The 22,328-nt window shown below is 55.4% G+C and overlaps 7 protein-coding genes across 7 annotated transcripts; 3 read left to right on the forward strand and 4 right to left on the reverse strand.

Annotated features, from left to right (window-relative positions):
* Positions 1 to 1,229: 1,229 nt before the first annotated feature.
* B0T15DRAFT_497739 (uncharacterized protein) lies at positions 1,230 to 2,695 on the reverse strand. Its single transcript, XM_062867285.1, has 4 exons — positions 2,434 to 2,695; positions 2,248 to 2,371; positions 1,907 to 2,191; positions 1,230 to 1,825 (listed from the first exon to the last, which is right to left on the reverse strand). Exons 1-4 carry the CDS (start codon positions 2,466 to 2,468, stop codon positions 1,364 to 1,366), a joined length of 906 nt encoding a protein of 301 aa, XP_062725247.1. The 5' UTR covers positions 2,469 to 2,695; the 3' UTR covers positions 1,230 to 1,363.
* Positions 2,696 to 3,524: 829 nt separating this feature from the next.
* B0T15DRAFT_3859 (uncharacterized protein) lies at positions 3,525 to 5,576 on the forward strand. Its single transcript, XM_062864300.1, has 4 exons — positions 3,525 to 3,716; positions 3,788 to 4,275; positions 4,340 to 4,474; positions 4,527 to 5,576. The coding sequence occupies exons 1-4, from the start codon at positions 3,656 to 3,658 to the stop codon at positions 5,394 to 5,396; spliced, it is 1,554 nt and encodes a 517-aa protein (XP_062725248.1). The 5' UTR covers positions 3,525 to 3,655; the 3' UTR covers positions 5,397 to 5,576.
* On the reverse strand, positions 5,433 to 6,697 carry B0T15DRAFT_506249 (uncharacterized protein; the record flags this gene model as incomplete). Its single annotated transcript, XM_062867561.1, has 3 exons — positions 5,433 to 5,473; positions 5,552 to 5,724; positions 5,799 to 6,697. 3 exons carry the CDS (start codon positions 6,695 to 6,697, stop codon positions 5,433 to 5,435), a joined length of 1,113 nt encoding a protein of 370 aa, XP_062725249.1.
* A 937-nt stretch (positions 6,698 to 7,634) lies between these two features.
* On the reverse strand, positions 7,635 to 8,942 carry B0T15DRAFT_515586 (uncharacterized protein; the record flags this gene model as incomplete). Its single annotated transcript, XM_062868205.1, has 3 exons — positions 8,337 to 8,942; positions 7,856 to 8,232; positions 7,635 to 7,777 (listed from the first exon to the last, which is right to left on the reverse strand). Coding segments are annotated over exons 1-3 (698 nt in total), but the record flags the coding sequence as incomplete, so codon positions are not given.
* A 1,976-nt stretch (positions 8,943 to 10,918) lies between these two features.
* Positions 10,919 to 14,460, forward strand: B0T15DRAFT_488201 (uncharacterized protein; the record flags this gene model as incomplete). Its single annotated transcript, XM_062866483.1, has 4 exons — positions 10,919 to 12,130; positions 13,292 to 13,450; positions 13,601 to 14,102; positions 14,219 to 14,460. 4 exons carry the CDS (start codon positions 10,919 to 10,921, stop codon positions 14,458 to 14,460), a joined length of 2,115 nt encoding a protein of 704 aa, XP_062725251.1.
* A 1,025-nt stretch (positions 14,461 to 15,485) lies between these two features.
* Positions 15,486 to 18,056, forward strand: B0T15DRAFT_545269 (extracellular metalloprotease). The gene is made up of 3 exons (XM_062870127.1): positions 15,486 to 15,874; positions 15,951 to 16,466; positions 16,537 to 18,056. Exons 1-3 carry the CDS (start codon positions 15,571 to 15,573, stop codon positions 17,784 to 17,786), a joined length of 2,070 nt encoding a protein of 689 aa, XP_062725252.1. The 5' UTR covers positions 15,486 to 15,570; the 3' UTR covers positions 17,787 to 18,056.
* Positions 18,057 to 18,248: 192 nt separating this feature from the next.
* Positions 18,249 to 20,710, reverse strand: B0T15DRAFT_488203 (uncharacterized protein; the record flags this gene model as incomplete). Its single annotated transcript, XM_062866484.1, has 6 exons — positions 18,249 to 18,469; positions 18,528 to 18,799; positions 19,052 to 19,386; positions 20,078 to 20,129; positions 20,196 to 20,521; positions 20,651 to 20,710. The coding sequence occupies 6 exons, from the start codon at positions 20,708 to 20,710 to the stop codon at positions 18,249 to 18,251; spliced, it is 1,266 nt and encodes a 421-aa protein (XP_062725253.1).
* Positions 20,711 to 22,328: the final 1,618 nt, after the last annotated feature.

Here is a 22,328-nt window from a genome sequence, read left to right on the forward strand (position 1 = left end):
AATAAGGGACCCAATTTTGCATTTTGCACGCATTTTTCTGGGGGCTCGTGGCGGGGGGATGTTGCGGAGGTGTGGGTTGTTGCTCTTTTGCGGAGAACAATTCAGGTTTTGTTCGGACGGCTGACGCTAACCTGTCCAACCAGGGAAACAGACCGGATCATGCCCCTGGCCTATCGAACATGTTTCTAGAAGGACTCCCGAAGCGAGAAGTCAGTGTGCGCGCCGCGACGCCACCTGTCTGTTCTCACAGGCATCCTCGAATATTTCGGACGAAATTGTTGGGGAAAGAGAAGAAGAAGTCGCAGAATCAGTTCCTCGTCACTGCAGGTTCGTCCGAACGTCGAAGGCAGTCGGTCCCAAATCCCGAAGATCCCGGCGACTTGGTCGGTCTTTTAGTGGACCGAGAATGTGACGTTCAACGTTACATTGCCGCCTTCGATCGGCCCGTTAACTTTCCATCTACCGTTAGCCTTGGCTCAAGACCGGGGCCGGGCACGCACAGAGTCTGACGCTGTCGCGGCATGTCAGGCCGGAATTATTGTTGGTCTTCAACTCTTCCGCATCTCTCTGATTGATTTGTCTTGCAGAACGCGGTCGCTGAGACGATTTCGAAGGGCGGCTCTGGCCACTCTAGAGTCTAGACAATTGCTGGTATCGCGAGGGACTTGTTCTTCGGCCCACTTTGTCGTCTTGGAACCCTCGTCTAAAAAAGCTTAGAGGAAGCCAAGGCGCCCGACTAATGCAGCTACCGAGACAGATGCCGGCAGCCGGCCAGCAGCGTGGGAGGAAGGAGGCCAAGCTTCATACCAGACTGAGACAGGTTGGCGCTCCAAGCGGTGCCTCGTACTCAAAAGCAGCGGTTATAGGTAGTATTTGTGGTCGGAAAATATAATTGACTTGAAGTGTGAAAGGTGCTATACCTTCAGATTCACTGGAGGCGCTGCGACAGTCGACCCGTGATTGCTCCAGAATGGCCTCAATCGCAGCACCCAGTGTACGACGTTCTCAAGGATTCAAGATCTAAACGGTGAAGAGGTCCTGGCGCAGTCATTGTAGGTTGCAATGGCAACTCAAGTGTGGGGTCATTGTGATAAAAACGTACCGAACGGGCCTCGGGCATCCCTGTATCGTCTTTTTGGCCAAACGACTGGAAGCGCCTCTCGAAGGAGACAGGCAGAGCAGATTTAGAACCGTTTCACCGCTACTATAGGACGTGGCCCAAGAAGATGGTTGCATATCCCCCCCAAAGCCCGAGACAGAGGCATAGTATTGAAATGGCAGATCTGACAAGAGAGTATGGGGTTGCATATAACGTTATATATGTGATCCCTAAAACTACTTGCATGCCTACGTTGTACCACTTCTATTCAAACTGATCCTTCCCAAACCTCCCCCTCAAATCAACCTGCAACAGGTTTCCCGCTAGAATCTCCTCCTTCCTCTCGACCAGGTCATCAACGCTCCAGTTGGACGCAATGGCCTTGCCCGAGAGGAACTTGGCCTTCTCGCTCGATAGCCACACCGTCAGGCCACCCACCAGATGCGGCGAGTCGTGGTTGAAGCGCTTGAAGGCGGGGTCCATCATGTCAGTCTCGACGAGGCCCGGGTGCAGCGAGATGGCCGTGATGTTGGGGTAGGCAGCCGCGAGGTGCGTCGTCAGCTGCAGCGTGGCCAGCTTGCTGATGCTGTACCCATTCATGAAGGGGATCACGAGCCATGCGGCGCCCGTGATGAGGTTCACAATCGTTGCTGGGGTGGAGGTCGGGGATGGGAGGGCCTTGATGAAGTTCTGCGCCAGAAGGAAGGCGCCCTTGGTGTTGACCTCCTATACAGGGTAGAATTCAGTGGTTAGCTAATGCTTTGTAAGGTAAATCACAACTGGATGCTGGCAGGATGTGGGACATACAAAGTTCTTCCACCACTGAGCGGGATCATCCTCGTGGATGGTGCCGCCGCCAGCAAGAATGGCAGCATTGTTGATGAGGACGTCGGCATGTCCGAACTTAGTTTTGATCTTTGCGAATAGCTCAGCCACAGACGATGCATCGGAGATGTCCGTCGCTACCGATAGGATTTGGACCTCGGGGTTGATGGTCTTGAGGTTGGCCTCGACCGCCGCCAACTTCTCAGCATTGGTGGCCACCAGCACAAGACCCTTTGCTCCCGCTTTGGCGAATGCCGGAGCGATGCCCTGGGCGGATGGTTAGATGCATCATCCCCAACAATCAAAACCCGGAAAGCGCTCACCATGGCTCCTATACCGCGGCTTGCACCGGTGATGATAACAACCTTACCCGCCAGAGACAGTTCTGGCTTCGAGGGGTCAATGGACGGGTACACGTCTTGGTAGACATGCTTAGTAAACTGCAGGCTGTGTTTTGTCAGATACAGGTTTGATGGTTTTCATTGCTGCGAAGAAGGGCCGGGCCTCACCTGGTGACGAAGTGGTCCGGCGGGAGGTTCTCCATTGTATTGAGTGTGATATATCCGCTATGTTGCGAATTGAACTGAAGACCGTGTTTATTAACTTTGAGTTAATTGAAGTGGGGGTTCGCGGTGTAACTTGGTGAGTGGTCGAATGTGCTTTTGAACCTTAACCTCGGACCCGAAGAGAGTCTGGTTTCTTTTATATGCCAGTGGCCCAAACATCGCGATATTGGCGGCTTAGAAATCCAGGTAGACATATGACAGCCTGAGGTCAAGACCAGCGAAGGATCAATTGCGGACCTGTGTCATCATCACTATGTCAAATGCACCTCGACGAAACCTTCCCGATCGGGCATCGCGTCGTCGAAGTGGGTCTTTGTAAAACCAATGGTGCCAGCATGTGCGCTCCATCGCATCACATTGCATCGCACTTGTATCCAAGCTACGCACGCCGCAGTTCGCTATATCGGACTTCGCATCTTCCTTCGCATCACGATTGTAGGGCTCGGTAATTTCCTCATTTTCTTGGAAAGACGTATTTTCTCAATAGCCCTGTTTTACGACATTTCCGCCAAGATTTCACTTTCAATGATAGACAGGCGGTATAAGTCCCGGGTTAGAGTTATCTTAGCTTTCCCTTTCTGCCCTTTTTCAGGCGCCGAGCCAACTTTCCACACCGTAACAACACACCCGAACTTTACCCACCACTAACACAACATCACCAAAGTAACCAGAATCTATTACGACTATTGTTTATTACTCTTTTGTATAAGGGGCCGAATAGGTTAGCTAATTGAAGATCTTCTATATCTATATAGACCTACCTTACTTATAAATGCTGTAATGTCTCTCGGAAATTACAGATTTCCAAATTTTGGCTGTATTTCGTAATTTGTCAGTGACACTTACCGAACCCTACACGATTGAGCATCCGGCTGATCTTTGGCAACCAGTCGGAATTACTAACAGCCGCCCCACAATCCGGGACTGAGGCAACTACACTTTGGATGACAAAGCGTTGCTTAGGGAAGATTCTATAAGCTATCTGAAATGCTTCCAAGGTGTCCATTTGTCTCGTAGCCTCCAATGAGTTGCCTTAAGAAGCAACTTACCTCGAGATAGACCCTGCGTGACCTGACTCGAGACCGGGCCGAGCAGCGAGCAAGTGGAATCGTGGATCGAGTTTCCAAGGCTTGGCGAGACAAGCTTTCCAGAACAACACAAAACCATGGGCCGCCAACCCACAAGTGGCTACTGCCAAACATGCCGAAGGAGGCGCGTCAAGTGCGGTGAGTAACGCGGGTTACCCAGCCTTGAGAATGTTTCCTCGTTTTGTTAAGACAAGGGCTTCCACATACAGACAAGACACGGCCCGAATGCAAGCGCTGTGCCGCATCTGGCCACACCTGCGGCGGCTATGTGCTCCCTCTACGTGTGCACGCCTTTGGCGTCCAGTCAGAAACTGACGGGACGCAGCGGTTAGTGAGCATCCAGCGGCCATCAAGCCTCGCGAAATTGGCATCCCGGCCGCCTCTAGAACTCGACTTTCGCGTGTTCGAGGAAGAGATCTCAGCGTCTCACTTTTTCAACACCTTCAACTGGGCCCCATTTTGGCGCCCGGCCATGCTGGCAGCGACGAATGATGAGTTCCCCGCGATAAACAAGCTCTGCTTCCGAGCCATCTCCTATGGCTACATGGGCCTCGGCCGTCGGGACCAGGCCCTGCAAGCCAAGGGACGGCAACTGTACGGGCAGGTCCTTACTGAGTTTCAGTCTCTGCTCAGACAGCCTCCAAAGGCCGAGTTAGCAAAGCTTGGCTTCACGATTGTGCTAATGGGCATATATGAGGTGAGTACTACTATGATCAGTTTTAGTTCGGATTAGGATAGTAAAATCGTAACACTGTTTGCAGTTCGTTATGAACAACATCATGGGACGGGCACCGCCCCATCACGTCGGCATCATACGGATTCTACAGCACTGTGGACCTGAGACGTACCAGGACGAAAGGCTTCTTGATTTGTTTAGATCGTGCCGAGCACTCCTTGTAAGTAGTTCCCACGCTGTAATGCACCGAGTTATGATCTCACATGACATAGCTCTGCCAATCGCTTTGCCGACAGAGCCGCTGCTTCCTCGAAGAGACACCCTGGAAGACCATACCATGGCAGCGGGCACCCAAGACATTTGAGGACCGTCTCATGGACATCTTCGTCGATCTCCCCGGCATTGCGGAGGCCGTTGTGGTTCCAACCAACCGAGCCGCTTGCCTCGAAAAAATCGATGCATTGTCCATTGCCTTGAACGACTGGCGGTGGAATTGGCAGTGCGCAAACTCCGGTTCCGTTCGTCAGGTTCACAATGAAGGTATGGAGGAGGGCGACATAACATCGACCCCTCTTATGGAGCTCATACTGCAGGCCAGCTTGGAGTTCGACTCTCCGCGGCTGGCACTAGACATCTTGCTTTACAATGCCGCCCTTGTCTATCTGATGCAGATCAGGAGTGTCGCAAACGGCCAGGACCCACGGCACGAGCCACTGTCACCGGATGACGAGGGATACATCCGCCAGCAGATTGCCTTGTCCCGCCACAACCCCCTTCTTCTTCCCGGCACAGTCAAGTTTCGATGCCAAGCTGCAGCGGAGGGCTTCATGACGCTGTCCTGTATCAGACGGCTTATGGCTACTACACCGACGGCGGTGACAGTCGTAACCCCAGCTACGATTGGCATTGTCTACTGTGCATTGCGCGACCAGCTACAGTTGGACTTCGACTTCTCGCGGCTAGTTTCGCAGTTTCCTATATTCCAGGACCCACAGAGGGTCTTCGCCGGCTATTTCGTCAGCGTCGATGGTAGCCCAGGGCGGCAGAACTATTGCGACGCTGGCAACGGTACAGAAGAAGAAGGGGAGACTATTTCCTGGAAGCAGACCAACCGGCTTTCTCGTAGATTAACCCTACAATAACCTAAGATTGCAGCACAACATCCTCCGTGATACCCATCACTTCCTCATACCCGCCATGCCCGGAAGTTCCGTCAGCCCTGTACAACACAAAGTGGTCAGGTTAGCAACGCTCTCAACTCGCTAGAGGCAGACGGTGAAACGAAAAGGCAACTCACATCCATCTATCTCCTCCTCCACGGTTCTGCTCTTGACACACTCGGCGGCCTTCTCGGGGGTCTGAGTTGTCAAGCTCTCGCAGACGTCGCCAAAGCAGCGGTTGTCCATCGCCCGCTGGAGGGCGTCGTCCTTCCACCCGAATACATAATCGCCATGCTGGGAGTATCCGTTTCTGCATTCACAATCACAATCAGCTTTGCCAGCTACTCTCTAAAAGAAAGAAAAAAGATAGAGAGAGAAACGTACTCATCCCCAGTACTCCAAACAAACGGCTGCTCGTTCTTATCCTCGGGCCACAAGTCGGGGTCATTGAACGGCGTGGTATCCCAAATGACCTCGTACATGACCTGCGGCACCCGTACGGGATGGCTGTCCGGACACACGCCGCCATCAAAATCCGTCATGTTCCACTGCGTGCCCTCGACGGGATAGGCCATGTGGCTCTTGTGGTCCGGCGAATCCAGGTTCACGCCGTCCCAGCACGTCGGGAAGGTGATCACACTCCTGATCCCACCGGAGCAGAACTTCTTAGGGAGGGTGATGCTATCCGGCGCCGCACAGTTCAAGTTGTTGTTGTCGCCCTTTGTCGGCATGCACCGGTGACACACTTTCGGATCGTACTTCCTCCCGCCCGTGGGGTTCCCGCGAAGTGCCGCGTCACCGACCAGCATGCGGAAGCCCGGCCGGAAGGCGGTCGTCTTGTTCTTCCCCAGCGGCGGGATGTAGTAGACGGTGATGCCGCCGTTGCCGCGCAGCCCGTCGTTGGGCTTCTGCGCGACGCGCTTGTAGGTGCCGTTGCGCGCGCGGAAGTAGAGCACCGCCGTCCAGTAGTTGGAGAAGTCCTCGGTGAAGGTGCAGCTTGTACAGGAGGATTGGGCGACGAGGTCGTGCGTCGCCGGGTCCATCGACGCGTTGAACGAGTTGCCGCCCACGATCTGGTGCAGGTGCGGCGAGGGGATCGACCCCGGCGTGACGAGCGGGTCGAGGCGCTCGACCACCAGCTGCGAGCATTGGAAGCGCAGCATCGGTGGGATGGGTGCCGTCGATGGGTCGAAGGGCCCGACTTCCTGGCTGGAGGCGAGCCATACCTGGCTTACGAGAATGCCTGCTAGGCTGAGGGTGAGAGGTCTCCACTGTGGTAACATCTTGTGGATGTTGCAGGTGAAGAAGGGGAGTGTTTGGGGGAGCTTGAGTCCGGCGGTTGTCAGATTAGGGAACCTGGCTGGGTGTTGGTTTTGGACTTCAGCTGCCAAATAAGTTCTCATGGGGGGTTTATGGGTGTTGCCCGGTGCTTCCGATCGGAAGCCGCTCTCGTATGTGGTTCTAGCGCCGATCTCGAACTGTGGCCAATATCCAGGGTACTACGCCGGATGGCTTTGGATATTAAGTCGGGCGGCAGATTTAGGCGGCGGCTTGCAAGTCTGAGCTGTCGACGAATTATGTGCCGGACTCAAACCCCCTCCCAATATTGCCTGCAATCTATTTCCGTGAAGATAAGGAAGGACAAGCGAAGACATTTTTGATAGGATCGGGTCAGCGGCCCAGAGTCGTGGTCGGGTAGCATAATGCTGACAATGGGAGTTCACATACCTTCCTGACTAACCCGGAAGTGAATCTTTACGGCAAACTGGGTGTTGAGGATCTACCGTGATTTCTTGTTCTTATCTATGCATCTTAGACGACTTCCACCGTTCTCTGGACACTGATCCCATTCAGCTCATAGACACGCTCTCTCGTCCTCTCGGCGTTGGTCCCCGAACCCGCCTGGACCCAGACCGCCGCCCTCGGCATTGTTGTATTGCCGTCATCCAGCTGCAGCCAACCGAAGTTCTCGCCCAGCGCCATCGGCGCGCTGGTCGAAAGCGAGACACGAGCATCGCTCTTCCCCAAGGCCGTGAAATGATCAGCCCTGGGCCAGGTAAGGGTACTACTACTGGAGTGAAGCTTCTCGGCAGAACTGGAACCGGCAGCAGGAGAGGTGAATGCCCTGAGCCGCTTGAACAGTCCCCATTTTGGAAGGATGGACTTGTATATCGGGGCGCAGCAGCAGATGACACTGCAAGTGGACTGCACGATCGCCCAGAGCGCCGGCATGTAGTTGATAACTTGGTGCCGGTGCACATTAGTGGAGTCAAATAGGATTGGGGATTGAGTAAAAGTACTACTACTTACTCCCTGTGAAGGTGTATATCTGTGCGATCATGACAAACGCTACGACGCCCGCACTGTGCGCGAGTATTCCAAACCTGGCATTCAGCGGCAAGAACACCAGGCAAAAAAGACAAGACCAGAAACACACTTACAGGCCCCCGATAGCGAAGAGGATACCCAGCTTCCACTTGGTCGCGCGCGACACCTGGAGCGTCCGGACCATCAGGGCGCCGAGGATGGCGATGGCAAAGTCCAGCAGCGCATTGATGGTCTCGGTGATGGCCGTGGACGAGTTGTAGTCGAAGCACGTGCCGGGCGCGAAGATGTCCCAGCCCTTGCTCACGGGACGGCAGCTAAACAGGGAGAGCGCGACCATCATGATGAACCAGCCCACGTTGGCTACCGCGAGCACGTAGATCCAGCGCGCAAAGACGCGGTGGATGCTAAAGATGCGGTGGTAGAAGAACAGCAGGCTTGCCTTGGTCAGCAGCTGGTTGATGCCAAAGGGTATGGGAAGGGCGTAGTATATCTAGTCCGAGGCTGTTTTCAGCACCAGAACTCCTAGTTGGTCCCATTACGTATGGGTCCGGGAGCCCGGGGGGGAAGGGGGGGGGGGGGGGGGGAAGGGTTTACCTTGGCGGCGTAGAGAAAGTCGGGCAGCGGGATCGTCACGACGTCCCGCCACCCCAGGAAGTTGATGGTGTGAAGCGCGATTGAGATGTAGACCAGGTGGAACACCACGGCGGCGTAGGCGCACCAGTCCTCAATGCTATGCTTGCGGCCGGTCTTCCTGGTGGCCAGGAAGCGGAGGATGGCTGCCAGGATGCAGATGGGTGCGGTGACGATGCATACCACAAAAGCGGCGACGGGTGAGTTGGTGAAGAAGGAGGACGCCATGACCTGCTGGGTGCGCTCCGAACGACTAAGAAGATGGAGGTCCGGCTGGGAGTACGAGCATCGCGATCGGAGTGAGGGATGCCTACTACTAATATTATCATGAGTTTCTCGGTCAAAACTCGCAGCTGAACTAATCCGTGCCACAGGTGGTGTTGCGGACCCCAATTGTGGATCGTCTCAGACTTGAACACCATATGCAGTCTCGCGGCTCGTGACGGTGGTACCATGATAGTCGACAGCTTGCGACTGAACTTGCGTTGGGCGGGTAAGCGGACAGGCTATTAGCGGGCTGAGCATGCATGCAGAGTGCCTGCCAGGCTGGTCACGTTCACACGATTTCCGACCGTTTCAGGCGGATCTTGTCGAGATCAAGATCCGTGCGTCCACGGGGGTTTGAACCTGCGGAGTTAGCTTCCGCCCCCACTATGTAAGTCGCGGGCACAGCCAGCGCTAAACTTTACTGTATTGTATGTATATAGCGTGCGGCTGACACTCCTTCTAGCCAACCGATTACCGCGCCGTCAACGTTGGAGGCTGAGTCCATCGTCGATTTACGCTAGGCCGGATATGTGTGAACCTGGATGCCACACGGCCCCACTCCAGGCCTCCGACCCCCGAGGACCCACCGCGACCGGAAGACCCACTAACGGCGCGGGGCAACGGAGCCAGTGGTCCTTACGTTCCCGAGGCCACCCTTGGTTTCTGTCTGGTCGCGTTAGATTCGTGATACCGTGACGCATTCCAGCCACCAAGCACTTGGATACAAAAGCTTCCTTGCACGGTTATCGTTCGCTGCATTGATAGTTTGAACTTTGGTTAGAGTTAGACCTCGAAGCAAAGCAACCGGATTCTCCGTACCGGCTCCTGCCTTTGACAAACGGACCAAGGTAGCAGATGAGCGGGAAACCTTTTGGCGTTTTCTATCTTTTCCATTTTCCTTCTTTTTCTGCCTCCTCGGTCAAATGCGGATGTCCCGGCCGGAACTTGGGAACGGCGTCCTGGCCGGATAGACGTAGGATGGGTTGATGGAGAAATTGGGTACACCTTGAGAAGAAAGGGCCGCTAGTTTTCCTGGACAGCAGAATGATTACCCTGATTGCCCGTCGTGGTTACCAGGTATGTTAGTTGCACGTTTCCCCGTCCGAGCAAAAACAGCCAAGACCTGATAATTTTCAGACGGGTGCTGGATAACTTTGTATATGGTGAATCTTACTTGGACCTACCAGCTTTTTGGCCATTGGCCCAAGCAAAGAGGGGACCTTGTTCTAAATGCTAAAACAAAGCGTACCAGATAGCTTGGGGATGCACATGGTATTTAAGGATGTTGGCGTTATTTTAAAAGCCTTGTGGCTGTGCCGCTGGAAGAACGGTGTCGCCGAGAGGTTGTAGCGACCTAGTCGTTCGAGATTCCGCTATGCCGCGGCGAAATGAAACGGCCGGGCAGGTTGAGTCGAGGCCACGGGGAGCACAACTTAGGGTTCGGTGCGGCGCAGCGAGTTTTAAATCCTGCAGCTAAACAGACGGCCACCGTGGCCCGCCGCAGGAACGCCGCGACGGATGTAACAAGGCATAGCACGGGTTGGCCAACAACTTCAAGTCCGGACAGGTTAGCAGACCGGCAATGGCGCAGGTGATAACAATCACTGGATCCCAATTGCCTGTTGCAACCAGAGTACCTTATGGTCAGTAACCTTATATTTCATCACAGGTATCCATAGCGCAGTTGCCCTGATACAGTCCTCATACGCCAGACTACTTCCTCTCGCTCCTCCGGGATGCCTGTCAAGAGCCGATCAAGACCATCGGGCGCCAAGCGAATCCTGTTAGAGGACGAAGGAAGGTCACCAGGCTGGTGTCGGTCATGAGAACGAGACTTCGCAGGAGACTGATGCCGGCAGTGGTCACCTAGGTCCACCAGTGGTTCAAACATACTGTGCTGCGCTGTACGCTGGTCTATGCAACAGGGTATGAATTATGAATTGCCACATCTTCTGTCCCTTCGGTATAAAAGCACCCCAGCTCACCTTAATGTTCATAGCTCAGTTCTTCCGCGACATCTGATTTACCAAACTCCCTTTCTTATCCCCTCACCCAGGTACTACTGGTAGTACCGCCTCTTTATTTATTTATTTATTTTTCTTTCTTTGGATGCTGTTTCCACACAGATTAAGTCAGTAACCTTCACCATCTTCTTTTCTCACATTAGTCCCGATACCATAGCTGCTTTCGTTCCGCTACGGTGATTCACATTCTCAACGACGCTCTCATCCGTCCCCAAGCAACTCGCATCCATTATTCAACCTCTTTGACTACTCACCATGTCCTCTCACCGTTACACACGCGAGGATCCCCAGCGCCGGGTTGGACGCCCCGGTCCCGTTCCGACCAACGCCGAACCCAGCCACCAGCAACTGTCATCTCGACCACGACCCGCCGGCAACCTCGCCCACGAAGTAAACATCGCCGAGCTGGCCGTGCAGCGCGCCTCGCTCGCCACCAAGAGGGTCCTCAAGCTGCTCTCCTCCTCCTCGTCCAACTCGTCCCTCAACAAGCAGGACAACTCCCCCGTGACCATCGCCGACTTCGCCGCGCAGGCCCTCCTCATCTCGGGTCTGATCAAGGCCTTCCCCGGCGACCTCTTCCTGGGTGAAGAGAGCGCCGACGCGCTGCGCGATCCGAAGAACCGCGCCCTGCTGGACGAGGTCTGGCGGCTGGTCAGGACCACCCAGCTGAGCGACGAAACATCCGAGGCTAAGCTCGGCAAGCTGAGGAACGTCGACGATATGCTGGCTTGTATCGACTCGGGGGCTCGCGAGGATACTATGAAGGAGGGGAAGCGGTACTGGGTGATGGATCCCGTTGACGGGACCAGCATGTTCAAGAAGGGCGGGCAGTACGCCATTGCGCTGGCGCTGGTGCAGAACGGGGTCGAGCTGGTGGGCGTCACGGCCTGTCCCAACCTGGCCCGGAGCAAGGAGGGCACGTGGCTGTTGTCGGACTCGCACGCGGACCTGCAGGGGTACGGCTGGATGCTTGCTGCTTCGAGGGGCGGCGGCGCTACTGTCAGGCGGATGGGGCCCGGCGCGCTGAGCCGCGACGTGTACAAGCTCGATCGCAGCAATGGAAAGGAACCGAGGACTTCGAGTTCAGGAACCCCGCTCCGGTACCTGCACTTTGTCGACTCCATGAACAGCCCCAAGACGCTGTGGCAAAAGGTGCAGAAGCTCGCGGGACTCAGAGAGAGCGAGTACGGGGCGTCGACCACGCAGCTCTACTCGTCGCACATGCGCTATGTCGCCATGGCGCTGGGCACACGGAACTTTGCACAGGTTCGCTGGCCGAACAAGCGCGGCGCAAAGTGGTCGATGTGGGATCATGTCGGCACGCCATTGATCTATACCGAGTCTGGGCCGGGCATCATCACCGACATGTCTGGTCGCCCGATCAGGTACGATGGCGGTCGCGATCTGAGTGCTTATTGGGGGATCATCACTGCGGACAGCAGCATTCACAGGCATGTGGTGGCGGAAGTGCGAAGGTTGCTTGATGCGGAGGAACCGGGGGGGCGTTCCGGTCATTGGTAGCGAGGACAGAGACATTCGTTATTACTAGTACCTACTACTTAGCGGGCTTTAGACAGGCGTTGGGAAATAGAGGCTACCAGCTTCGGGGGGGACGCTCGCCAGTCGGTCCGCCGAAGGCCTGTCCTCCGATTCTATGTAGGATCGCAATGCGGATTTTCGGAGTAAAACCCTCGCGCGATGTCCCTCACCTCAGCTGTGATGGTACCCCTCTTCCTCAGGCTACCCGGTGAACCATTGCTGTTTTTATCGCCTTTGCTTGATTGAACTTCATTGAAAAATAACGTGATGTACTCCCAGGTACGGCACCTTATCGTCTTCGTCTTGATCTTCCTTTATTGATCTTCTCTTTCTTCGTTTCCAATCTAGTCTTCTTTTACTTATTTTCAGCAGAGCTAAACTCGACGTTACTTCTTTTGTTTGTTAGCGCGCGACCTGGAGACCCCTATTAGTGCTAAAACCTCAACAACGATAAAAACGCGCATAGAAAGTAACGAGTACATAGCAACTCGGATGAACTTCTGAATTGTTGCCAAACGTTCGGTTTTCCCCGGTGAGTAAGCATACGATTATATTCGTACATACTATGCTATAGCCAGCTCCTAACAGTCAAGCCATCTTTTCAGGGCCGTCATGTACTTATACAATACAATACTGTACATACCTGCACATTTCCAAGTGATTTCGTTCGTTATTGCGAATTGCTCCGGCCAATCAAACCCCCTTACACCATCCAGAAGAAGCAGGCTACCTACCTTACCTTAGGCTACTAGCAAGCCACGCCGTCACGCTGTCACGCGCGCTAGGCGACAACATCGCGCAGGGCGGCAGGCCGCTGTTACACATGATGCATGCAACGGTGGGGTGGAGTTCCCGTTCGGGTCCTTCTGGCGAAGGCCCAAGGACCGACCTGTGGCCAAAGGGATTTATTAAGGGTGCACGCCGACTTTGCCATCTTTGCCCAACATTCTCAGCCAGCACCGCAGCAGTAAAGCAGCACCACATCGGGGTGACCGCGGAGCCACTGGACGAACCACACTGAGTCAAACTCTCTTGCCCATCCTTTACAAGCTAGACGGTACCTCCTCTACATACCTAATGGCGTCTCAGCCAGAATCCGCACCCAAGGGCATCATTGCCTTCTGGAATCTGGACGTGCAAAAGGAGGACCAGCCGTTCCCTGCGCCGGGCTCCGTCCAGCCGATAATCCGCACGTCAGGCGTCGTCGACGTTCTCTTCCCCGACGAGCAGCCGGACGCCCGGAAACCGGTACGCGAGGCGGATGTCAGGTCCGGGGGAAGTATCACTGTGTGTCCTCTCCTCCTGCCCCCGAACACCACAATCTAAATAGACAAACAACAGGAGACAAGCCGAGAACGCTAACATGGCGAAAAATCAAAACAAAAAGCAATTGTAAAGCTATTCATCCGCTCCGGCAGAACCTCGCCACCCTCCTGGACCACAGCGACGGGCTGGCTGCTCAAGAACGACATCATTGTCACGGCCGCGCACTGCGTTTACGACCACGACCACGACGAGCACGTCACGAGCATCCAGGCCATCGTCCTCGGCGGCTCTCATGGTGCCGAGCAGCAGCAGCAGCAGACTCGGTCCGCCAAGCGGGTCGTCGTGCCCCGGGAATGGACCGACGGCCACCGCTTGGGCACCACCCACTACTCGAAGCACAACGTGGCCTTGGTGTGTCTCGAGCGGCCGTTCGAGAACGTCCGCCCCTTTGCCTACGGTGGTCCATTGGGGCTTGGCGGTGCGGACGCGGACGAGCTCCTTACCGTCGTGGGCTACCCGGCTGATGTGCGGGTGGGCGGGATGCCCGGGGGCGGCATGTACGAAATGGTGGTGGTGCCGGTTGTAGGAGACACGGCCGATGGCTTGCTGAGGTACCGAGGTGATGTACAGGGTGGTAAGTTGGATGTGCTACCGCTTCCCCTCTTTTCTTTCTTTCTTTTTTGCTTTCCCGCTGGTCCTTTCTGCGAGATTTCAGCTGATCATGCTTCGTGTTGTTGTTGGACAACTCAGGGCTTTCGGGAGCTCCGGTGGTTAGAGACCGGGACTTTGCCGTGGTTGGTGTTCACGTCTCCGGAGGGTCGTGGAACTCGGCTGTCGCTATTGGTGGTCTGCACGGAATTGACCTTGGGCTTTTCGAGGAGGGGATCCGGCTACTGGAAGGGGGGTGTGATGGCAGCAGCTTTGACCATGAGGTGCAGGCCGGCGGTGGTAGGGAGTGGTTGTGCTACGTGCCTGTTCCGCGTAGGCTTTAGGACAGCGGCCTGCTCGGACACAGACAGCACTCATGTTACGACAGGCGTTCTTGAATGGAAAGCAGCTTCCATCTCGGTCATCCTACATCGAGTCTCATGATTGTCCCGCAGTGGCAGCTGTTGATTTGGGCCGCGCTGCGACGGCTTTTCCCCGGTTGCGACTCTACGCTTCGCTAGACGGTATCACAGCGTGCTGCACGAGCTGAATGGCCGCGACAAAGAGGGGAAGTCGAAAACACCTACCTATCGAGCATCGCAGATCATCATTGACGTTACAATTCTGCGGCCCGGGCCTGAAGCACCCCGAGGCTCCCACCCTTTTGAAGCGCGCATCATCATGCGGCGCTCAGCTCTGGACTTGTGCAGCCGGTGAAGATCAACACATCCGAATCCAGCGCTCTGCCGAAGCGATGGCCAATATTGTTACTGTCGTGAACGGCAGCATGCGCTGAAGTAGTCGAAAGGGGATACTGTGATCGCCGCGAGGCTTGCGGCGGGTGTGTCGTTGGTGGCCCGCGGATATGCCACGATTCGCGAACGTATAGGAGGAAACTATGAGGCCGCGCAAGTCTAACCTTTTGGTCCCCTCCATCTTCTCCCGCTGTTACCTTCGCTTTGTGGTCATCAAGGTGCCCGTGTGCGTTTCCCGCTGCGCTGAAGAAGCTGTTGCGAGTACACACAGAGGAAGCCAGAATATGGCTGGCTGAGCAATGCAGCAATGCCGCCATCAACCGCTCCAATATTGACTCACGGTGAAACACTGCAAGAAGGCAATATCACATCCGAATGCCACACCGAGACGGGACACGATGCAAGAGATCACAGGACTTCGGGCAGCCGACGATAGCCACGGAAATGGTGGCAAGAGTGCCTAGGACACGGAGTAATGGGACTAAGTGTCTCGGAAGATGGAGAGCGGATTCATCTTAGAAGGCGAAGGGCTCTCCGGGAAGGAGGGTAGGCAGTAGTGACTTACGGATATATAACAACCCTCATGCCCACCTTCGTAGGGGCACTTGGATTTGGACAGACCGGACACCTCTTACTCATCTGCCATCTTCTTCACAGTCTGACTTTGACTCTGCAATTTCTTGACCAACATCAACCATCATGTCTTCGGGCTTCATCAACGACCCTCGGGTTCTGCATCCGGACGTCAAGGCCGGCCCGAACCTGCCTCAGCAGGACGGGGCGCAGAAGCCAGGCTCCAATGGACCCACGACCGAGAACACGGACGTGTACTTCTGGTACTTCGGCAAGGATGTCTCTACCGAGAGCGCCACTCCGGCGTATAGCCAGAGCATGCTTTCGGTCCACGCCAACCCGCCTGGCGTGGAGTCGGTCGTCAATACCATCGACGGAAGGGCCTCGGTTGCCAGCGCCGACTACTCGACCGCCACCGGCAAATATCGCGGTATGCGACAATGCCCTTATGAACTCTCCCGAGACGCAAAACCAGCACTGACTGGCGAGACACTGACACTGGACAGGAATCGTGAAGCTGTTTCTCCTGTACGACGGACAGGTCACGGGCGACGCGACGCCCGAGGAAGCCACCTGGGCCATCGCCACGGGCTTCCTCGTGTCGGCCGACGTGGTCGTGACTGCGGGCCACTGCGCCTTCGACTACTCGCGCGGGCTGGGCCGGCTGATCCAGGCCAAGGCGTACGTGGGATACGGCACGAACTCGGTGGCCTTCAGCTACGGCGCGGCCGTCGCCACCACGGACGGCTGGATCAACAAGAGCGGCAGTGAGCCGGCCGATCTGTCCTTCATCAAGCTCAAGCGCGCCTTTACCGCGCAGGAAGTCAGCACGTACTACAACATGAAGGCGACGCCTCTCAGCGGCCGGGGCGTCAACCTGGGTGTTGTGGGCTACCCGGGCGACATCGTAGGCCAGAACGGAGAGAGAGGCGCGTCCCTGTACGAGATGTTCCGGCGGACCGACTACGACCTGGCTGCTGCAGACCGGAAGATGCTGCAGTATCAGATCGACACGTACGGCGGTAAGAAAGAGCAGCAGTCCCCGTCCCTTAGTTCGTCTCCGTCCCCGTGCTGACCCCCCGAAAAAAAAAGGAAACTCGGGCTCCCCCGTGTTCGACAGCGAGAAGGCTGTCGACGTCATCGGAGTGCACGTCCTCGGCGGCTACTCGTACAATTCGGCGTCCGTGTTCAACGGAAACTACGGGAACCGCTGCCACGCCTACTTCCTCGTCGCCCAGGCCCTCACCGATGACCAAAACAACCCGCCCGGCTCCAGCCACCCCGCAGGAAAGCCGGACTGGCTGTGGAAATGCACCAAAGAGACCACCGAGTCGGACACGGACCCCGTGGGCGCGGAACTCGACACGGTCATGAACAGCGCCAAGACGGTCGTTAAGGCCCCCGCGACCAGCATCGTCGACTGGGCGCAGCCGCTGACGTTCGGCACCGAGGCCGGCCCGCGCCTCTCAATCCTCTCGTCGGCGGCCATCGCGACCGCGGGGCGGCTCGCGGCTGACAGCGTCAGCGGGGCCAACGTCGAGTCGCTCAGCTGCACGCGGCCGTACGACGGCATCCTGGGCCGGTCCATCCTGGCCGAGTGCGCGCTGCAGCACTTCCTCTCGCTGTCCCCCGAGGACCAGAAGCCGTACCGCGAGAAGATGGGCAACAAGGTCACCGCGCTGAAGCCCCTCTACACGCGCGTCGGCCCGCGCATCCTGCGCGGCACGCTCGAGCCCAGCATGCGGCTGCTGCTCTCGACCATCGCCGGCCCGCCCGACAGCGGCAGCGTGCGCGCGACGCGTGAGTCGCTCGACGCCGAGAAGGACACGGGCTTCGGGCGCGCGCTGACGGCGGACGAGGAGGCCTTCATGAAGGGGCTCATCGACACGGCCGACCGCGACGCCGTCGAGTCGTTCTGGAGCACGCTGACCACCATCGGCGACGTCATCGGCAGCGCCTTCCGCAAGGCCGGACCCGTGATAGCTGACGTGGCCAAGATCGGCCTGCCGCTGCTGCTGGGCAGCGGCACCGGCACCGAGGCCGCCGGCGGGGGCCGGCCCCTGCCGCCGCCGCCGCCGTCGGCGCTTGACCCGCTGGGCCACCGCGCGCTGCTGGCCGAGGCGTGCCTGCAGACGTATGTTGAGTGCATTCAGACCGAGTCGGCGACGCGCAGGAAGAGCATCTTCTCCAAGATCCTGGACAAGGTCAAGGTCTTTGGTCCCATCATGATGCGCGCGTCGCCCTACGTGGCCAAGTACATCGCCCCCGTCGTGGCCGACGTGCTGCGCGAGGTCAACGGGCAGAACAAGGCCGAGTTTCTGGACTTTACCTATGGGAAGTAGGTGGTGAAAGAGGGAGGGCTTGTTGGCCTGGGGTGTCGGGACCGTAGGTGCAGGCAACATCAGATGATCAGCCCAGGGGTAGGTAACGACTAGGTAACGAGTGACGTCAGCGCTTTTCAGCTTTTCAGGGTACTAGCACTTCGGCACAGATTGAATCCACGTGTTTTCCTTTGCCTTATTTTTTCTTTCTCCCACATAGCCACGTTACAATTGCTTCACTATGTAGTCGAAACAATTCTCAGACCGAAGTGAAATCACGGCCAGCCATCTCATTTCTAAGTCCAACCCTTCGAATACAGGATAGTATGATAGCGAATGCCCGTTTCTATTCAAACCTAGGTATTCTCCAGCGTCTCCAATGTACGGACAGCGCTACAAAGCTCTGACAGCCCGGTATCCCCTAGTCTCTTTCCCGTTGAAGTGGGAATGGCAAATACGTACCGGGTTAATATCACGGCATTCTTAGGCTTGGACACAAGCCTCAGCCCAACCGGCGTCCTGAAAGACCACCTCGCTCGGCAGTAGGAGCTTTGCCACCACAGCCACGTCCGGCAGAGGAAGCAGCCCCACCACGCGCAGCTGGAAGAGCGCTACCACCGCGGCCATCAATCGCAGCACCGCCATGTGCAAGAGGCACAGAGGCGCCACCACGGCCAGTAGCGGGGGCTCGGGTATGAGCTGCGCTGGGAGGGACCGATTTGTATGGTAGCGTATAGCGATGCTTTATATCGCTAAAACAACGTGAAAAGTCCCGTGCCCAGAAGCGGCCGGCCTCGAGGGGTAGATGACGGTAGTGGACGACCATGTTGCCAGCACCGTCGATCGATGGCTCCTCAAAGTACTTGCCAATGACGTCGTGGAAGCCTGCGTTATTCCAGTCGATGACCGTTGCTTTGACCCCAGGTTTCGGACGCAGACTCACGTGCTGCAGTTGTTGCCCGCTGGGGCCGGTAATGCCCGCAATTTTCCAGTCCACCACGTCTATGGCATGCGCCCGGACGAAGGCTTGAGCGCTGTGGCGGTTGTTAGAAAGAAAGCACGAGAGAAACGGAAAGAGAAAGGAATATAAGCTGAAGGGAGGAAAAGCTTGGCATAGCAAGGCGAAGAGAAATATGATAAATGAAAGGGGAGAAAGCGAAAGAGAGAAAGGAGACAATAAGCGATAGGAAAGAGGAAAGGTGGGAACGACAGAAGACGAAAATAAACATAAGGAAAGCGGGAGAAAACCAGTAGCGTGATCCGGATATAGGGTGGCGAACACTTACATCCAGTCGCGGCATCCGTCAAAATGGCGGTCGTTATCAATGAAGTCGAAACATTTCAAGTCAGCTCCCGTGGTGCTCGGGAGCATAGAATGTTCACCATTGATCAAGTCGATCATCTGGCGGAGGATGATCGGACGCAGGAGCATGAACTGGAAGCCAACGCTTACGCGCCGCTTATTACGGCCCGTGTCCGTACAGAGCTTGCCCTGGCAAGCCCCGGGACCCTCCTTGCGGCTGTCCTCGCCAATCCGCAGCTCTATGGAAACAAGTGCAGACTTGATGTCTTCTGAGCTGCCGAACGGAGGAACGAAGTCGAGCTTGAACACGGCGTGGGGCTTTATCCGGTCGGTGTAGAGAAATTCAACCGTGAAATGTTCAATTCTCCTCCAAAGAGCAACGTGCAGATCATAAAATTGCCTAACGGATGCTTTTGCTACATCGCGTGCATCATAAACATTCCCCTTCTCTGACGTGAGCTTAACCGACGGGTCGTACAAGGCCATGATGGGAACAACCTACTGTCAATTTTGGGACCTAAGCCAATATAGACCTGTAAATGGAAAAAGGAAGGATGAAGCTACAGACCATAGTAGGAAAACGCACGGCATAGCAATCATAGTCGAGCTTATTAGTATTGGTACAATACGCTTCACTCTGACGACGATTAAGTTACTTCGTGAAAGTTCGGCACGAGCGTGTAATCCCCAAGGTCCGACATGACAGCAGAAGTGTCAAAGCAGAAGGCTGACGGATTATTTACATCCAGACTGTGTATGGAAGCGAGTGCGCCTGATCCCAGAAGTCCGTAACCCAACGCGTAAATGTTGGTGCCCGAAAGTGCCCTAACTCGATCGGCAGATCCCGGTACAAGACAACTCTGATGCCGGGGGTTCGAGCAGGCGGTTCGAAAAACTTCCCGATGACATCGTGGAATCCCGCCACATGCCAGTCTATCAATGTCACTATTGCCCCCGGCTGGGGGCAAAAGCGCTCGTTCAACTTGGCCGCAGGCCCAACAATTCCTACAATATCCCAGCCGACTACACCAGCTGCATGGGCCCGAACAAATGCCTGGGCTCTGCGATAGTCAGTAAGAATGTGACATTGGCTGTCGCTCTCGAGAGGGCAAAAGGGGAAGGCTTACATCCAATCACGGCATCCATCAAAGTAGCCGTCCACATCCATGAAGTCGAAACCCTTCATGTCGCACCGCAAGGCCGCTGGCAGGTCGGGAAATGTCCCCTCGATGATCTGCATCATGTTGGCGAGGGTGATGGTCCGGAGGAGCTCAAACTGGAACCCGGCGATTGCTGAATATGAGCGATCTGCAAATGGGCAGAGCTTGATCTGGCATGCTCCCGGTCCGTCCTCACCGGACTCCTCCCCTATGCGTGCCTCCATAGAAACACGCGCGGCGTGAATCGGTCTGGCCGGAACGGTTGCGTTAGGGATTCCGGAAGCAAAGTTGAGCTGAAAACAACGTGTGGTTTCCTCTCATTGGCATGGAGGAACTCGACCGTGAAGTCGTGAACTTGAGTGTTAAGAGCATTGTATAAATTCGGAAAAATGCTCGGGTATCGCCAACGGCATATCCCGTACATCGTACTTGTCCTCCTCCACGACCGTAACATTCTCCGCAGGCTCATTCATGACATTCATAACGATGGCGAGTGATGCGTTGGAAAGTGTGGTTTACGGTTGCTTATACGGTAACACTGACGAGAAGAGGAGGATCAACTGAACGTGTAGAGAAACACTGACGAGCAAAGAGGGGGAGGAGCGGAACGTGACGAGGAACACAGACGAGCAAAGGAGGAGGAACGGGACGTGGCTAGGACGAGGACTGAGGTAATGTTGGATTGTTGGTTCCTTCCTCTCCGTCAGATGTGCCAATATAGAACTTAGGCAGGCATGTTCATATCAAAAGAACAGGATAGATAGCCGCACCTTCCTTGCGGCCCCGAAAAGCTAGTATCTGGTAACTAGATAAATATGGCCCAGCATAAGCATCGGCACCTTAGTCCGCCCACATCATGGCAGTTGAAATAGAGAAGTGAGACTTGTATTGGGATCAGTGTGAAGGAAAAAATCAGGATGGCCGGGATTCGGCTTGAGTTCAACGTACTGCAAATAATCAACGAGCTCAGCAGAGCGAAACCTTATCCCAGAGACTGCCAGTTAAGCAAGCGGAGGACAGATGATATGCTGATATTATCTGGTACCGTAAGGTTGATCAGATTATATCTACACACGATTTCTGAATAGTCCTCGCCGTGCGTTTCCTTAACCTTGCTGAAATCAGGGGCAGAGACCACAAGCTAGGAGGGACCGGTATAGCAGGAACAAGGGGAATGCTGGTAATTAGTCTCTTCATGTACATAAGGAACCAAGGTCCCTAGAGTCTCGGACTCCTCAAGCAAGCAATACAACCCCTGTGCCCCGCCAAGTTCAACAAGTCTTACCCGCGCAAGAACATTACTAGTGTTGAAACTTGAAGGAAGGTGATCTCGCATTCGGTGACTAATTAGGTAGTGCTGTGAGCCCGCTACGCGGGCAATTCCAGGTTCCACTTGAGTGGTTACCATGATATTTTCCGATCCGGTATTTAGCCTGGTACCTACGGCCTGGTAGTACGGATATAGTACCTGGGCAATCGCAATAGCTCCCGCAGTTCAACCGCAATGGCTACAAAAAGATAACATGAGGACCCACTACTCCTTGCGCAGCCCTAGCTTCTCCCACGACACCTGCCATTCCTCAAGCCACTTCTTAGTCTCCTGATCCTTGGGCTGAGGATATTTAGTTGATCGTGCAAAAGCAAGCCTCTCAGTAGGTCCATGATGGGCGAGGAACTTGTCCATGACGAATGCTCGACCCTTCGTGTCGATGCTTCATAAGATTTTGGTGAGAGTCCAATTAAATGTTTGAAAGGTGATTCAGCTCACTTTTGTTTAGCGGTATTGGCGACCGAGGTATCTGGCTTATTTGGCATGGTGATGCTATCGGTTAATTGTCTACCTGAGCGTGTTGAAGAGTGATGGTTGGATGGAGATAAATAGTACTGACTAAGGAACCTGATGGCTTAAGTAGTTTAAACAAACCTGTAGATACTCCTGTAAGCATAAAATAAGGAGAATTGGTTGTCTTTGAAAGTGTTCATGCTATCATTGTGCTATGGAGTTGCGAAGAGCGAAGCGCCCGGATGCACCAAATCCTCAAAACGCACAACACACAGCCAATACACCCAAGGGCACAAGATTCGCATTCGGCACGCCGC

Source organism: Chaetomium strumarium (assembly GCF_033439665.1).
Source record: "Chaetomium strumarium strain CBS 333.67 chromosome Unknown B0T15scaffold_1, whole genome shotgun sequence".
NCBI classification, from domain to species: domain Eukaryota; kingdom Fungi; phylum Ascomycota; class Sordariomycetes; order Sordariales; family Chaetomiaceae; genus Chaetomium; species Chaetomium strumarium.

Excerpts from the sequence above, each read along its gene's own strand:
- B0T15DRAFT_497739 (XM_062867285.1), bottom strand. The coding sequence starts at position 2,468 with ATGGAGAACCTCCCGCCGGACCACTTCGTCACCAG. Across the intron at positions 2,372-2,433 it reads CCGGACCACTTCGTCACCAG|CCTGCAGTTTACTAAGCATG; the intron begins GTGAGGCCCGGC and ends GACAAAACACAG. Across the intron at positions 2,192-2,247 it reads GCCGCGGTATAGGAGCCATG|GGCATCGCTCCGGCATTCGC; the intron begins GTGAGCGCTTTC and ends CCATCCGCCCAG.
- B0T15DRAFT_3859 (XM_062864300.1), top strand. The coding sequence starts at position 3,656 with ATGGGCCGCCAACCCACAAGTGGCTACTGCCAAACATGCCGAAGGAGG. Across the intron at positions 3,717-3,787 it reads AAGGAGGCGCGTCAAGTGCG|ACAAGACACGGCCCGAATGC; the intron begins GTGAGTAACGCG and ends TTCCACATACAG. Across the intron at positions 4,475-4,526 it reads GATCGTGCCGAGCACTCCTT|CTCTGCCAATCGCTTTGCCG; the intron begins GTAAGTAGTTCC and ends CACATGACATAG.
- B0T15DRAFT_545269 (XM_062870127.1), top strand. The coding sequence starts at position 15,571 with ATGTCTTCGGGCTTCATCAACGACCCTCGGGTTCTGCATCCGGACGTC. Across the intron at positions 15,875-15,950 it reads CGCCACCGGCAAATATCGCG|GAATCGTGAAGCTGTTTCTC; the intron begins GTATGCGACAAT and ends GACACTGGACAG. Across the intron at positions 16,467-16,536 it reads TCAGATCGACACGTACGGCG|GAAACTCGGGCTCCCCCGTG; the intron begins GTAAGAAAGAGC and ends CGAAAAAAAAAG.